Below are 17,910 nucleotides of genomic sequence, written 5' to 3' on the forward strand. Positions count from 1 at the left end.
CCTGTGAACCATGCTGAGGAGTTTAGACTTTTTCCAATAGGCAAGGGGAAATCATTATTTTAAGGATTTTAGAAAAATAACTACAAATACAGAGTAACAGGTTAGGAGGGCACAAGACTAGAGTCAGGGAAATCAATTGGGAGGATAACATATAGTATTAAAGTGTGTATATATATATATGTATATAGTGTGTGTAATTATATATATATATACATATGTATATACACACACCTTCACATTTTTAAAAAAAATTTTTTTTTAACATTTATTTATTTTTGAGAAAGAGAGAGACAGAGCACTACTGGGGGAGGGGTGGGACACAGAATCCAAACCAGGCTCCAGGCTCTGAGCTGCTAGCACACGGCCTGATGCAGGGCTCAAACTCACAGACCACGAGATCATGACCTGATCCGAAGGCAGCCGCTTAACCAACTGAGCCACCAAGGTGCCCCGCTCACATTTTACACATAGTATATAGCGCGTGTGTATATATATATATATATAGTACTGAGACGATAATTGTATTTTAAGAGAGAAATTAAGAAAGCATGAACTAAGGAAATGATAGGAGAGTCTGAGAAAAGAAAACTAGTTTCAAACATATTAAGGAACTGCAAACATGTTAAAACTGCAGTCTGAAAAAAAGGAGCTATTAAGAATTGGTAGGAATTTGTCATATGTTGCATATTAAAGGTAAAGGAGGGGGGAGAATCCCACATCCCACACCCACTTCCAGAAAATGTATAAGCTTCATGAAACTAGATTCATGCCTGCCCTGTTCACTCTTAAATCTCTAGTCCCTTGCAAAGACCCTGATACACAGCCACACAGTAAATATTTGTTGAATGAATACCAGATAACTTGGGAGGCTTAGGAAGCTGGAGAGTGGTGCCACTGACTGAAAAACATGTTCGGAGGGATGATGAAAGATAAGCAAGGATAATGACAACTTAGTCTTAAACATACTGAATGTAAGTTAAGCTGTGACGTATACAGGAGTAATTTAGAATGACAGGATGTATAGTATTAGAGAATAGTCTAAGCATTCATATAGACAAAGCCATGAGAAAGAGAAAGGGAACCACCCAGAGAATTCAAACAGAAGAAGAAAAAAGAACCCCATGGTAATCATAACTTATGACTCTATTACCTGTTGTATAACAGGGGCTTGTACTCCACCAGGCTGCATTTGTGGTATAACTTGTTGTTGTAGAACCACTGACTGCTGAGGCTGGAAGATATACTGGGCACCATTGGCTGCTCTGACTACTTGAAGAAGCTGGCCTAAAGCAAAACATATATATTACAAGTCACCATTTTAGCAGTAACCATCTCAAAATAAATGAATTCATGGTAAATGTCAAACCACCAAAATGCCCTATTAATTCTCAAATAAGAAGTCTAACGATTTTATTAAGCGTTGTCACCCATACACAGCAAACTTACCTTCTTCACTTTTCTCCATGTTTTATAAATGTTTTAAAATGTTTTCTTTTCCTTACTTATCCTCATAAAACTCTTTTCCAATAAAGTTTTAACAACAGATTATGAGAATTGATTAGAAATTTAAATTATCTTTACTAACATGTTAGGAGTCATGAAAGAGCAGTAAGCAAGATCAGATGTTTTCAGGGGCTCTTTGTTTTTAAAGCTTAAAGACATGAAAGTGTAACAGTTTGTTATTATCTTGAGCCAAAGCACCAGGGTACTTAGTTTCAAAATGCTTAAAAACAATCAAAGCTTGCTGAACCAATTATCATTGCCACATAATCCTAACTGTATGCATGGCTTATACACACAGAAGTGAATCCCTCTCTTTGTTGTTTTAGATGATGCAGAATCTTCAAATAATTAAAAAGCAACAATTACACGTTAAAAATATGTAGAAAGTTCTTTACAAATCTAGAATTTTATTGGCAAAATAATAAGAAATTATATAATTACGATTACAGAAAGAATACTTAAAAGCCACATAAATTCTTCCAACGTTAATATGCCAAAAATCCCAAGTAAATTTTGTCAGTTTATGCAGACATGCTATATAAAACAGAGTACTTAGTTTGATATCACAAATTTGTTCAAAGGAGTCAAGTTTAATTTATTTGGCAAGTTAAAGGTGTTTAATCTATGTAAGTATTAAATCTATGTACGTATTAATCTATGTAAAGGTGTAAAAATCTATGTATTTCTATATGATTATACTTCATTCAATAAATAGGATTCTTATTCACAGATCAAAAGCTCAAGTGCAATTTTCATCTTCCCTACTGCATCCTCAGCAATAATTATCATTTAATGTGCAGTAGTACTTGATCTTATTTTAATAACCTAATAAGCTAAATCACAAAAGAAACACTGATTTTTTCAATGAGGCCAAAACAAAGACTAGATGGTACAATTTTCTGAGTTATACATATAAATAATGGTGCTATTATTCCTAATTACCTGAATTTGTTAATATCTGTTGAACTGGAGTCACGCCTGCAGGGAGTGCCAAGGTAGCAGCTGTAGCAGCAGCGCTCTGGTGGGGGGGGGGAAGCAAAGGAAAAAAATCAAAACCACATATGGGCACAAGATTACCTCAGTTTAACTCTGGAACATTTTAATAGTATTTGGAAGTTTATTGTTTAGTGTATACTAATACTAAAAGTTCTAATGAGACTAAATCCCATTTTATAAAATGATACAATAAAGACTACCTAGCCTAAATGCTTTGCTTAAGTACTTCAACTAAGTAGAGTAATATGAAGCACCTGGGTGGCTCAGTCAGTTAAGTGTCTGACTTTGGCTCAGGTCATGATCTCATGGTTTGTGGGTTCGAGCCCCTCTTCACTGCCAGCACAAGAGCCCACTTTGGATCCTCTGTCTCCCACTCTCTGCCCTTCCCCTGCTCACACAGCGCACTCTCTCTCTCTCTCTCTCAAAAATAAACATTAAAAAAGAAAAGAAAGAAAAAGAAAATGTGTTTCTTCTTGTCATTTATAGGGCTAAGTAATTTCTACACCTAAAGCCTCAAATTCCCACTATGTCCCCAGAATACAGCTATAGCCCCACCAGGTTGTCTTCATGAAATGCAGGTTCTGCATTTCATTTATTTTAATAAATCTTGTCTGTATAGGCAAAAGAAAGGTAATCTAAGTCTGAGGAATAAGTTAACAGCCATTTACTACTGAGAAATATTATTTAGAAATACGAAGGGCCTAGAGGCACCTGGGTGGCCAGTCGCTTAGGCATCTGACTTCGGTTCTGGTCACGATCTCACAGTTTGTGGGTTAAGGCCCCATGTCGGGCTCTGTGTTGACAGCATGGAGCCTGCTTCGCATTCTCTGTCTCCCTCTCTCTCTGTCCTTCCCCCACTCAGTTTCTCTCTCTCAAACTAAACATTAAAAAAACATATTAAGGGCTTATAATTCATATTTTATAAGATTAATAGATCTCCCTGTACTGGCAAAGTGACAACTCTAGTTTCTACACATCATACATGACACAATGACCACCTACACACCTCTGCATGTTCAAGTTGCTACCAATAAATATTTCTGGAGTGACATACCATACACAAACCATCCTTTATTGATATCTACTGAAAATTTATTCTCGTATTATATGAAATAGCATTAGAATAATGCATTAGAGCAATTATTTCATAAAGGGAACCTGCAACACTGGTTTGATAGAAGATCCTGTTTTGTTTTGTTTTTAATATTTTTGAAGTTTATTTATCTTGAGAGAGAGAGAGAGAGAAACTACAAGCAGGGAGGGCAGAGAGAGGGAAGATACGAAGAAGGCTCCACACTGTCAGCACAGAGCTGACAGATGGAGGCTTGAGCTGACTAACTAGGAGATCATGACCTGAGCCAAAACCAAGAGTCGAACACATACCCAACTGAGTCACCCTGGTACCCTGGTCTTGTTTTGTAATTTCTCTGAAATACCTAATATATTACCTAATTTTTACCACTATCCTCCATTCTTACTGAATTACTTAACTTTTCAATGTGTTCATTTCCAAAGCATGCATAACTATTAAAAAAATCAAAACTGGGGTGCCCGGCTGGCTCAGTCAGTACAGCATGTGACCCAAGAGTTCAAGCCTCATGCTGGGTGTGGAGATTGCTTAAAAATAAAATCCTTTTTAAAAAAAAATTAGTACTTTTAGAAAAAAAATTTTTTTAAGTTTATTTATTCTGGGAGAGACAGAGACAGCATAAGTGGGCAAGGAGCAGAGAGAGAGGGAGACAGAGAATCCCAAGCAGACTCTGCACTGTCATCATGGAGCCTGACATGGGGCTCGAACTCACAAAACAGTGAGATCAGGACCTGAGCCAAACGAAGAGTCAGATGCGTAACCAACTGAGCCACCCAGGTACCCCAAAACTGTTTTTAATGGCTATCTTTTAATCAGGAATAATAATGCAAACAAACAAAACCTAAAAACCTTTTATTGGTAAGGAGCCCACAGTGATTATGTTTCAGAACATATAAAATATATGAGGCAAACACTGACTGACAACATCAAGTAAAATACTAAAATACACATATATGCTAATGCATTTTATTGACTGACGTTTCTGACCCATGATCTGTTTAAATACATGCTTTTTGGAATCAAGGGGATGTAAAAAACAGGTAAGAGATGGGCTACTGATTTTGCCCCAGTCTCTTTAAACACAATTTTAATTCAAAATTCTCTCGCAAACACTTAAAATTCTTAGAAAGTCTAAGCAAGATGGGCCTACTCCCAGTGATTCTACAAAACTTGGTTTTAAAATGACACAAGTTATTCCCTAGGAAACAGTCTCAATAGTACCAACTGCAATATATATCCTACAGTTAGACTTTTATTTTTAAGGGTGGAGGTTAAAAAAAAATAATTGGGGGTATTAGACCTGAAATGGAATTTTTGAATGATAAAAATTCTTGTGATTCCATAACAGACTGGAATTTTGTGATTTTCATGCAGAAAAAATTAATTCCAGCAACTTTAACTGGAAGTACAAATAGATATGCTTGATTTTTTTTGTGAATTTAAAAACTGTAATTTCCACTATAGTGCAGAAATTTGCAATTCTGTCAAGTTATAAATTTATAAGGCTGGCATATTTTAAAAGGAATCATTTGTCTAGTAGGTGAGCCCTGTTTCCTATCTGGCTTATCAATCACAAATGAGTTTGAGGTTCACTACTCATCACTCACCAAACAGAAGTGATTTTTTTTTAAATACTCCTTTTTCAGGGGCACCTGGGTGGCTCAGTCGGTTAAGCGTCCGACTTCAGCTCAGGTCATGATCTCACAGTTCGTGAGTTCAAGCCCTGCCTCGGGCTCTGTGCTAACAGCTCAGAGTCTGGAGCCTGCTTCAGATTCTGTGTCTCCCTCTCTCTCAAAAATAAACATTAAAAAAAAAAAAATTAAAATACTCCTTTTTCATTTAAAAAAAAGCTATCTGAAAAAAAATCTCATTGCTGGCGTTAGGCTAAGATTTTTTTTTTAAATGGTTCTTTAATCATTTAAATGACTCTTATGATTAAATGATAATCATTTAATGATTCTTTAATCATTAAATAAAAGATCTGGCTGAATTTAAAAATGAAATGTTAGAACTGAGACACCACTAATAGTCTATATATTGTAAACAGAAGAAAAGTCATTTATAAGAAAGTGCTGGAGTAACTATTCTAATAAGACTTCATTTTAATGTTTTATTAAAAAAAAGTTTTAAGTTCATAGGTAAGGATTCTCTAAGGATCTGAAAAGGTTTTTTGAATTTTAGTTATATGGTACTATATTTGATGGGAAATACTGTATGCCCTAAATGAAATGTGAAAATTTAAGGACTTATATTCAGTGAATATCCCTTAGAAATATCAAAAGACTAATACATAACGCAACTGGTTAAAATGCACTTTAAAGTAGTAACATACACGTCGTAATAAATCTTAAAAGGCTATGCTATGGTTAAATCAGAGCAAAACTTTTTAAAAGTTTGATCTTAAAAACCAGTTATCTTGAACTATGCAAATAGTTCATTTTCATTTTTAGAGCTTATAATTCTCAGCATTCCTGACCTCTTGCAATTAATGGATCTTCTGAAACAGAACTATAATTGGCACAGTATGTCTGGTAGGTCTCAAAACCTATTTTCAAAAATAGCATGGAATAAAACAGCTCTCACAAAGCACCATTCTTTTGGTATTTTCAACAGAAAACTGTATAATTTTAGGAACCTCAATGTCTAAGTATCAAGCTAAACTTTAGATTTGCTGCTAAATCCAATATTTAGGAAACTAAATAAAACAACCATTTTGCTCAAGTTTTGAGTAAACTTCAGACTGTTAATACATAACATACCCAGGAATAATCACAATTTTGAGTTAAAGTAGAGCCAACCAAAGTGCTACATTTTGAGTCTCACCATGTTTGATGCATTCATATGTTGTATCAGCTTAGAATCAGGAACTATAACTTGTGGTGCAGCAGCTAGTAAAAAGAAAAAAAAAAAAAAGACACATGCAAACAAAGAACCATGAGGTTGTTTCATAATCCTAAGAATGCTATACAATGCTGAAAATTTTTTTCACATTTTCTGCATTCAAATGCATTCACCCATTTGATATCTCAGAATGTTATATCTATAAATAACAGCTGTGACATACCCATCTTATACTAGAAAACATCAATGAAAAAAAAGAATTAAGTAACAATACATAAGGACACAAGAGAATTTGGGAACATGAAGTAGTGAGACACTAATATTTATACGTATACAGCCCTGTGCATTCTTAAACTGGAAATCATCAAACACAATTTAATCCTGTCTTGGTAACTCAGCATGAACTATTTTATCGATATAATGATGTTACTGTTGGAATGAATTATTAACCCTTAAGAATGAGCTAAAAAAAAAAACTCTGGTTTTTTTTAAACCTACAGAGCCCTTTTGTCCCATTTGACAGTTGCCAGAATCTTAAGTTACTTCCAACAATGTTTTTAAAAATATAAATCAGAAATAATGGCAATATTACAGAAGTATAAAAGGAATTAAGTGTTTGATTCCGCAAATTTCAGAGAATAAATGATAATCCCATTATCCTAATATTCTCTGAGTGAAGAAAATCAAATTTTAATTTATGATGACCTAAAATCCTAGTGCCAGACCTGAAGGCAATAGGAGGAACAGTCATCAAAACAGATTAAAAGGAATAAAAACAAACAAAAAACAAAAAAAGATTAAAAGGATAAAATTATTTGATGCAGATACAGAATAAAATCAAATATTAAAAGCCATATTTGGCATAACAGTAAAATAACCCAAATAGACATTTCTACTGTACATCATTTAGCATATATCACTATCAATTTTAAGTCTTAAGTATATTCTCAGATACTCTCAAATGAGGCATATGGGTAACTAAACTGTTACTTTGAAATAAAATTTTTCATTTACCTTCATTCTCCTTTCCAATAACAAGATTTACAAAACTCAAATGCTCAGAAGTTTCATAACTGAACACATGTTTGTCATGACAGAAAATACTTGTTATAGCAACAGGCCAAGCTTCTTAGCCTTTTCAGGGCCCAAATTTTCCTGAGCATTGAAATGTTCGAAGAGCTACTTCCCAAAGCTTTTGTAAAGCTTCAGTGACACAAAAATCTATGAAATTACTTGCACAGTACAAAGCACTATGGACACAATCTATAAATACTTGGTTCTTCTTACCTTAAAACCAAGTAATGTAAATTAAGATATGTTATATATACACTCTTCGCTTAAAAGAAATCTAATTCAGTCAATTTACACTTACTCAATTACTAGGAAATTGAAATTTCCCATTGCCATCATTACAAAAATTCTCCAATGTTTCAGATATATTTATAAAAACTAAACTTAAATAGGTCTTTGGAGGAACAAATCAATTTCATTACGAAAGTAGATGATTTTCCCATATAAAATAATGAAACCCTTAAATAAACCTTTATAGATTTGACTTATTGTAGGAAATCCAGCATTATGTAGACTTCTCAAAAGTATTAATACACTTACCTGAATATCATCTTAGGCTCTCAATCAGTTAACCAGTTGTTTATCATTACTACAAAAATAAAATCCACTTTTTATATAAAATCTGTTGGCAAATATATATATACCAATCCCTTGGCCAATAGAAAGGAAAAACCTAGAATATTTCTCTTCTTTGAAAATGACAAATTTCAATTCCAAGTTGTAAGTAGAAAAATATACCCAGCCTCACCTTGCTGTGATGCAGGAATAAGGACCTGCTGGGTCTGCGCTTGCTGAGGTACCGTCTGCTGTGGTTGAGTTTGCTGATGGTGGTGGTGGTGGTGATGCTGCTGTTGCTGAGGTTGATGTTGTTGTTGAACTTGCAGTAAAAGCTGTTGCTCTTCTGAATGAAATCCATCGACTGCCCTAGACTGCATTAGTTTATTCTCCCACAACTAAGGTAAAGAAAAGAACGTTCTAAGTGAACATCAAGGAAGATAAATCCAGACATGGACAAAACATATTTTATTAGTCTGTTCATAAAATTCTTCCATTTTCAAAACTGATACAACCACAAAATAAACCAACCCCTAATTCTTATCCAAGTGTATGCAATAACCAAAACTAATTTTTAAAGTATCAAATTTCAGGGGGGTCTGGGTGGCTCAGTCAGTTGAGCATCCGACTCTTGATTTTGGCTCAAGACGATCTCACGGATTGGTCTACGCTCTCAGAACAGAGCCTGCTTAGGATTCGCTCTCTCTGTCCCTCCCATGCCCATATGCTCTCTCAAAATAAACAAAAAAACATTAAAGAAAGTATCAAATTTCATTTTTTGCTATCTTAGAGTACTGGAGAATTTTCTTTTTATATCTTCAAACTTTCTACAGTAATTCCTTAGTAATTCTACTCAGTTTCACAGAAGCAAGTTTTTAATAATCAAAGATTATCCTTTTGTAACACCAAATCAATTACTATTTTTATGGAAATCTTTCTTTAATGAAATATCTTTTAAATTATAGATGTAAAACATAAATTCATCATCTCTTGATCTGAACAACGAGAAACATTATACAGGCAATCCTCAAGTTAGAAAAGGGTAACTTTCCATCTGTCCAATCCTACACAAGGATAAAGCAGCAGCAATGCCTAAGGCTTTTAGAGGCACTCTCAACCCTCTACACCTTTTGAAATTCCCCTCTGTCTTCCATCATGACAAGAAATGACAACCCTTTTCTGCTTTTCCCCTTCTCTTTTCTCATCACACCATAGGACAGCTTTTATGATGGGGGGGGGGTGGGTGGGGAGATCAAGACATGGGCAAAAGGAACACAGAAAAAAAAGTATTTATGACTATTTCATCCTTCTTCCTAACACATTTCCTCTCTACCAGACTGTGTTCAATCTAGACAGCCTCAACCCTTATAAGAAACTGCCCAAGAAAGGAACAAACTGTTCTTTAAATATACAAATGAAATTTAATTCAGTCATTTTGTACACAAGCACCTACACATACTTTGTTTTCTCCCCTAGGATATGCTCTTGGAATATTGCCTAACTCACCTGAGGCTTCTATCAGATCCTTCAAGAAGCTCCCTTTACCAATACTCACAAAGATTTTTATATCTCCCGACACTTCCAACTTCTAGAAATTCTATATTTGTAGCTACATGCTAATTACAATTCCAGCATAGCTCTAATGGCTTGCTGAAAAAGTAAATTAACAGTCAATTTCCCAAACCAACCATTCCCCTAACAGGCTTAGTATTTAGACTTGCCTGAAGACTATTCTTACAGAGATAGTGACCATATCTATCTCCTGGTTTGCTGTGAGGACTAAATAACATATTCATGTAGTTACCAGAGTCTAGCATAAAGTCAGCACTAATAAATGTTATTTTCATTATTATGGTGGTGGTGGTTATTAATTGTGTAACAGAACATGACACCAGAAGTCAGAAACCCAGTTAGTCCTAGTCTGGCCACTATTTAGCTTTGTGGACAAATTACGTATCTTTCTTGGGCATTTTCCTCATCTAAAAAGAGAACAAGTTCAATTACTTCTAAAGTCACTTTCAGCTAAGAAATCCAAGTCTCTGAAAAATCTCAGATTGAAAACAGCTAGAGTTCTTTCTAGGGTAACAAAGAATGACTTTCTGGGAGCCCAAGTTGCATTTGGTTCATCTCCATGAAGGGGGCATCTAGCATAGCACGCAGAGCAAAATGGACACCTACACGTTGAATAAAACACATTCCAACTAACATATAGTAAGGCTTCCAAACAGTCTGCACTCACCCAAACCTTCTACACTTTTGTCTGTTCTAAAACAAAACTGGAGCACCTGGGTGGCTCAGTTGGTTAAGCATTCGACTTCAGCATAGGTCATGATCTCACAGTCCGTAAGTTCGAGCCCCATGTCAGGTTCTGTGCTGACAGCTCAGAGCCTGGAGCCTGCTTCAGATTCTGTGTCTCCCTTTTTCTCTGCCCCTCCCCTCCCTCTCAAATATAAACATTAAAAAAAAAAAGAAAAAAAAAGGAGTCTAAAACAAAACAAAACCTGGTCTCTGGTGAGCCAAAAATCACGGTAAAAAAAGTACTATTAATTAATGCTTTTAGGAGACTGTTAAAAACTGAGAACAAACTGAGGGTTGATGGGGGGTGGGAGGGAGGGGAGGGTGGGTGATGGGTATGGAGGAGGACACCTTTTGGGATGAGCACTGGGTGTTGTATGGAAACCAATTTGACAATAAATTTCATATATTGAAAAAAAATTAATGCTTTAAGAAACAGTTGTGTTTTAATCCATGTTTTTATTAAATTGAAAGCTTCAGTTTTATCACCTCCAATTGATCTACCCACTGCAATCTGATCCATCACATTACTTCAATGAAACTTCCATGGTAATGGCAAATATTAGTAATTGTGTATCATGTGCTAAGTGCTGGGTACTACTCACCTAGTACCCAGGTACTAGGTGAGTCCTCTGAAGTCAACGGCCTATGGGTCAGAATCCACCCAACACCTCATCACTATCGTCACTATCCTTTCCAGAGGATTGTTTACTGTTATGGGCCTGCTTCAAGTCCTCTCCTCCCATTACTGTAAACTGTAATGACTAAGTCCTCTGAGCTCCCCACATCAAGTCATAAATTCTGCAAATAATTGCTGAGATCTCCTATCTACTAGACACTAGTAGAGGCATTGAGAACAGTGAACAAACCTGATAAATATCCTTCTCCTCACAGAGACTACATTCTAGTGAAAACCTGTTCTTCCAATCTATCCTCTATTACAATAATCCGTGGTCCTCAAAATGTGGTCCCAGGACAAACAGCATCAGCATCACCTGAGAAACTGTTAGACATACCAATTCTCAGGCCCCACCCCAGACCCACTGAATCAGCAACTCTTGGGATAGAGCCAAAAGTCTGTTTTAATAGTCTGTCCAGGTCACTTTAATGCATCCTATTAAAGTCTAAACTAATGCGTTTCAAACTGCATACTGCAGCCCTTTAGTGGGTTGTTACGATTTAATTTTTTTTTTTTTTTGTAAATATAACTGAATTAAAAAGCAAATGTCAGACTACCTCTCTATCAAGTCACTCGCTGGAGCAGAAGTCCAAAAATCTGCATTTTAACTAGCATTCCAGAGAATCTTTCTCACTTTAAGAAAAAATCAAGCTCCTTAGTACAGAATATGTCACCTCTCCTAGCTGCTACTATAACTTGTATTCTATTTTCCTAACAGTGTCCAACGACTTGCAGTTCCCAGAATACAGCATACATATCTTATGTCTAAATCTTAGTAAACTACTCCCTCTGACAGTCTTTCCTCACAATTCTCCAAACAATGCAAATGTCAAAGTCACACAGCCTCAATGAAATCACTGACTGCCTCCATACCCTAGAAATATTTCTTCCGTACTTTTCACACTAAGTTTATCATCTCTACTAAAGTATGAATTCCTTCAAGGCAGAGACTATGTGTCTTATTCAGAAGCTAACAAAATGACTAAGAGCTTATCAGACATTTAGTATTAATTTCAAAGAGAAGGGAAAACAAACTTGTTTTCCAGCATAATATTTCTCTGTAAGGATACTACTGACATTCTGGCCAGGACAATGCTTTATCATACAGGGTAGTGCCATAGGAAGTATACAGAAAATATAGCATTCCTGGCTGTAGCCTACTAAATGCCAAGGGTGTCCACTAGTCACTAAGACAAGCAAACATGGCCCCATACATTTCCAACTGCTGGGGGTTGTGGGGAAGACAGAAGAAAGGGGTGATGGGAGTAGTCCACCAAGAATCCCCATTTACTAAGCACCAAATACTAGGTAATGTAAAAAATACAAATACAGTACCCTAAATACTTAACATTAAAATTTAACATCACATAATATAAAGTTCAAAGTGGCTGAATGTTTTCTCTCCAATTTCATTTTTTATATATTTTAATTGTATTTATCAAAATATTCTATTTTTTAAATTATCAGCTATTTAAACTAAACAATACCTACTTTCATCAACAGAGATAACATTAATACTAACAACAACCAAGAATACTGAATTACTTACTTACTTACATACTTATTTATTTATTTATTTATTTATTTTGCTAAGGAAATAGGAAGAACTATTTTTCTTCCTTTTCATAATACTATTTTCCCTCCAACACAGTAGCTATTATTTCTGGCAATCCTACTTCAGCCATCTTTGCCAGGTCTCTGAAATTAGAAACGGAGAAAATTCTTTTTCAGTTCCCCAAATGACTCAGATATACACCTGTGTATCATGTTAACTAGACTAATACTGTATTCTTACTGTGCACTTTGTGAGTACTTTATAGGTACAGACTCATTTTTACAAAATCCTAAAACACTGACATTGTTACTAGCTCCTTTTTACAGCAAAAGAACCCAAGACAAGATATATAATTTATCCAAGACCACCAACTAAAAGCAGGCAAAAATGAAGAACAATCCAGGCAGTCTGACTCCACTGTTTCCAGTCAGGGCTGGACTCTGAGAGTGAGCAGGCACACTAGGCAACCTGCTTGCCTCACTCTGATCCCAGCTCTGGTCCAAGTTTCTAAACTCTACACTATATTCCTGTTATCAGAGCAGGCCTAGTCACAACTCTGGTACCTTCTTTTTACTGGTAAGTATTGAATGTCATCTGGAGACAAAGGCCTAGGTTCAAGTCTCTAGCCCATGATAAATGACCCCATCAAAGCATATTCTATCCAAGTCTATTTTTTGATCTATAAATTTTTATTAATCTACCGCTTCCTGGCAGTCTGCTAGGCTAGAAATTCTGAAGGATTCTACTTTCACAAAATATCTAGCTCCTGAATAAAACATAAGACAAATTCATTTACGTATGGGCTCTCTTGAACTGGGGTTGGGGAACAGAGTTTTCCACAAGGACAAATGAAGTGGAATAATGGATTATTGTTCAAGTTATGACCCAAGTATCTATACATAACTAGAATATATTTAGAATGGTTCTCCATCAGGGGTGGCTTTGCCCCCAGGGGCATTTGGCAACACATGGACACATTTTTGGTGTCAGAAATGAAGGGTGCTACTGGCATCTAATGGGTAGAGGCCAGGTATGCTGCTAACATTCTACAATGAACAGGACAGCCCTCTACAACAAAGAATTAAATGGCAGAAGTGTCAAGGTTGAGAAACATGATCTAGAGACAAAGTGAGTTTCAGATTTGTCTCCAAAAAAGAAAATTTTTTCTCGTGGTTTTATTGAGAAAAGAGGCCATGGTTTTTGTTTTTGTTTTTTTTATTTAGATCCAAGTTAGTTAACATATAGTGTAATGATGGTTTCAGGAGTAGAATTTAGTGATACATCACTTACATGTAACACCCAGTGCTCATCCCAACAAGTGCCCTCCTTAATGCCCATTATGCAGTTAGCCCATCCCCCACCCAACACCCCTCCAGCAACCCTTCCTTTCTTCTCTATATTTAAGAATCTCTTATGATCTGCCTCCCTCTCTTTTTATCCAATTATGTTCATCTGTTTTCTTAAATTCCACATAAGTGAAATCATATGATATCTACCTTTCCCTGACTTACTTCACTTATTAACATAATACATTCTAGTTCCATCCATGTTGTTGAAACAGCAAGATCTCATTCTTTTTGATTGCTGAGTAATATTCCATTGTGTGTGGAATATTATATATATATGTGTGTGTGTGTTGTGTACATATACATACATACACACACATGTGCACAAACCACATCTTTTTCCATTCGTCAGTCGAGGGACATTTGGACTCCTTCTGTAATTTGGCTATTGTTGATAATGTTGCTATAAACACTGGGGTGCATGTGTCCCTTCAAATCAGCATTTTTGTAACCTTTGGATAAATACCTAGTAGTGTACTGCTGAGTTGTAGGGTAGTTCTATTTTTAATTTTTTGAGTAACCTCTGTACTGTTTTCCAGAGTGACTGTGTCAGGTTGCATTCCCACCAGCAGTACAAAAGTGTTCCTCTTTCTCCACATCCTTGCCAACATCTGTTGTTTCCTGAGTTGTTAACTTTAGGAGAGGCCATGTTTTATATCTCCCATAGTATTTGCTGTTGAGATATGGGGAGCTCTGACAGTGTAGAAAGAAAGATGATTTTATCATTCACTTTAAAGAGGATTTCTAGACTGTCATTCCCATCCATAATCACTCACCAATCCAAATCACAACTTACATTCAAATAGAGATTAAAAAATGGGGTGCCTGGGTGGCTAAGTTGTTTAAGGGTCCAAGTTTGGCTCAGTCTCGCGGTTCATGGGTTTGAGTCTCGCATCGGGCTCTGTGCTGATAGCTCAGAGCCTGGAACCTGCTTCAGATTCTGTGTCTCCGTCTCCCTCTCCCTCTGCCCCAACCCCACTCGCGCTCTGTCTGTGTCTCTAGTTCTCAAAAATAAACAGTAAAAAAAATATATTTAAGGGGTGCCTGGGTAGCTCAGTTGGTTAAACATCCAACTTCAGTTCAGGTCATGATCTCATGGCTCCTGAGTTTGAGCCCAGCACTAGTCTCTGTGCTGACAGCTTAGAGCCTGGAGCCTGCTTCAGATTCTGTCTCCCTCTCCCTCTACCCCTCCCCGGCTTGTGCTCAGTGTGTTTCTCTCTCTCTCTCTCTCTCTCTCTCTCATATAAACAAACATTAAAAACATTTTTTAAATACATATATTTAAAATATGTATGTATAGATAGATCAAAAATCAAGACTGTGGTGTTTTTTTATTCCCCATAGTTTATACATTAAAGTAGGCCTATAGTGTTTCAAGAGAGAACCTAGAAAATTGGGTTGAATTTTTTTTTAAGTTTATTTTGAGAGACAGAGAGAGAGAGAGAGAAAGAGAGAGAGAGAGAGCGCATGCACAAGCAGGGGAGGGACAGAGACAGAGAGAGAAAGAGAGAGAATCCCAAGCTGGCTCTGCACTGTCAGTGTGGAGCCCAATGCAGGGCTTAAAGTCATGAACTGTGAGATCATGACCTGAGCTGAAACCAAGAGTTGGATACTTAACCAACTGAGCCACCCTGGTGCCCGGGTTGATTTTTTTTCCCCATCACTTCCCTTCCAGCATTATCTAGTTAAACTTTAAATTACATGCACAGTCACTACTCATCTTAATTCATAATCTAATTCACCATGTATCCTTCACAGCAGTAGGGAAATTTCTGATCAAAGTTTGTGAAATAGCCCAAAAGAGGAGAGGAGGGGCTAGAACTAATGACAAAGTTCTTTGTAAAACATAAAACACAAAATCAATTGTTAGTCTTTATTAGCAAGAATGTCTAAACCTGTAGAATCTAATACAATATCCCCTAGCCACATACACATGGTGATTTAAATTGGAATTATAATTAAAAACTCAGTTCCTCAGTTCCACTAACTACATTTCCAGTGCTTAACAGCCATATGCTGCTAGTGGCTACTATACTGGAGAACACAGATATGGAATGTTTTCATCACCACAGACAGGGCACATTCTGGAAATTCTAATGAGATTCTGAAGAAATTTAGTACAGAGAATTAAAATAACATAAACTCAGTTTAGTCTAACAGTTTATTTTTAAATCCAGTGACAATCTAGAAAAGAAGAGTATGCCCTATTTGGAAAAACAGTAAAAATATTACAGTACTTTGTTCAGTTAGATTATGGAGTCATGTTTGTTATTAACCAATTTAATTAAATATTTACTGAATACCAACCACATATGGAAGGCACTGTGTTAGAGGCTAGGGATTCAAAGATGAGTAATTCACAATTTTTGTTATTAAAAACTAGCCACTAAACGAAAGGTGCATAATATATATATATTATTCAATATATTACGTACTCCATTGTATAGATTACACTAATATATATTTAAATAGCCAAATATAATAAAAATACAGGTAGAGCTATTTAATCTCAAAGACAACTCACTCTCTTTGAGAGAATGCCTTGATTCTATTGGAACCATTCAGAAAAACCAATTCCCCACACTTTGTGAAAAGCAAGAGTAGATAACCAACAACCTGGATTAACTGCCAGTATGACTTAAGGTAAGTCTTTGGGGCTGATTTCCTACATTTAAAAATGTTGTATCTTCTACATAAGTTCAAAGTACTTTAAGGTCAACCATTATACCAATGTAATGTAAACAGCAAAGTATTTGCTCCACAGAACACAAAGGAATCAAACTAATCTTACTCTCTTCTTATTCATACCCTGAGATACTTTATGCTGTTTCAGTAGTTTATATTGCTATTCTTCCAACTCATGCCTCAAGAGTTGGTGTCCTTTCACTAGCAATTCTGGATACCTACTCTTTACTTTTAGTAACCATTACATTTCTCTCAAGATAAATAAAAATTTGCTCATTTCACTTAAATCTATGTATTTTTCCTTCCTCCCACAGGCAGATTCTTGTTAAAAACTCTACAGAAGTTGCCCACAGATGCCTAACACCCTAAGATACATTTTATCACCATAATAAATATGAGGTTTGCTTTATTTAAAATAAGTTGCTAGGGGCACCTGGGTGGCTCAGTCTGTTAAGCAACCAACTTTGGCTCATGTCATGATCTCACAGTTTCTGGATCCGAGCCCCCTGTCAGGCTCTGTGCTGGCAGCTCGGAGCCTGAAGCCTGCTTTGGATTCTGGGTCTCCCCCTCTCCCTGCCCCTCCCTAACTTGTGCTCTGTCTCTCTTTCTCTCAAAAATAAACATTAAAAAAAATTAAAAAATAATAAAATAAGTTGCTAAGCTGCAGCCTCCACACTTCCACTGAATGGATAAATAATGCCAAAACAAGTGTTCTTAGCATTGTGATTACTGTCCTCAAGGAACTCAATATCCAATTTCTAAGCCAGCAGTTCTAAACCTTTTTGGTCTCAGGATCTTTTATTCCTTTCAAAAATTACTGAGGACCTCAAAAAGCTTTTATGAAATTATAACTAACTTGTTTTTTTATGTTTACGAATGCATTTAAAAACAGCAATGTATCCATTACATGTTAACATAAATAACATATCTTTAAAAAAAATAACCATATTTTCCAGATCAAATTTAGTTGACAAGTAGCTTAAAGAAAAAATAGCTGGATTCTCCTATCTGCTTCTACATCTACTTTGTTGTTTTGGTTGAAGTAGAAGAAAATCTGTCTTCCCACAGCTAAGCAGTTGGAAAAAGAAAAAGTATTTTAAATTATGGTTTCTTAAAAGTTAGCTATAATGTGGAATCTGAAACCATACACAAAATCCATTAATTTATCTTTCACTTTGAAAGGATTTTGCAACATCATGGATTGGTCATTTGGAAAATACAAATTCACTGAATTATGCAGATATTCCAAATGTTAATACATTTCATTAAAGAGTATGAAATAATGGCACTTCTT

The 17,910-nt window shown here is 35.9% G+C and overlaps 1 protein-coding gene and 1 non-coding gene across 2 annotated transcripts in view; both read right to left on the bottom strand.

Annotated features, from left to right (window-relative positions):
- GTF2A1 (general transcription factor IIA subunit 1) overlaps positions 1–17,910 on the bottom strand; it is a 44,013-nt gene that overhangs the window by 20,467 nt on the left and 5,636 nt on the right. Inside the window, exons 3-6 of the mRNA XM_043556775.1 lie at positions 8,250–8,454; positions 6,413–6,477; positions 2,446–2,521; positions 1,151–1,284 (exon numbers count right to left, since the gene is read on the bottom strand). Of these exons, the coding sequence (XP_043412710.1) occupies positions 1,151–1,284; positions 2,446–2,521; positions 6,413–6,477; positions 8,250–8,454 (480 nt within the window). The remainder of the gene's footprint in view (positions 1–1,150; positions 1,285–2,445; positions 2,522–6,412; positions 6,478–8,249; positions 8,455–17,910) is intronic.
- On the bottom strand, positions 7,041–7,183 carry LOC122469887. Its single transcript, XR_006293766.1, has one exon. It is a non-coding gene; the product is annotated as a small nucleolar RNA SNORA79 (small nucleolar RNA).

This window comes from Prionailurus bengalensis, chromosome B3 (assembly GCF_016509475.1).
Source record: "Prionailurus bengalensis isolate Pbe53 chromosome B3, Fcat_Pben_1.1_paternal_pri, whole genome shotgun sequence".
Classification (NCBI taxonomy): domain Eukaryota; kingdom Metazoa; phylum Chordata; class Mammalia; order Carnivora; family Felidae; genus Prionailurus; species Prionailurus bengalensis.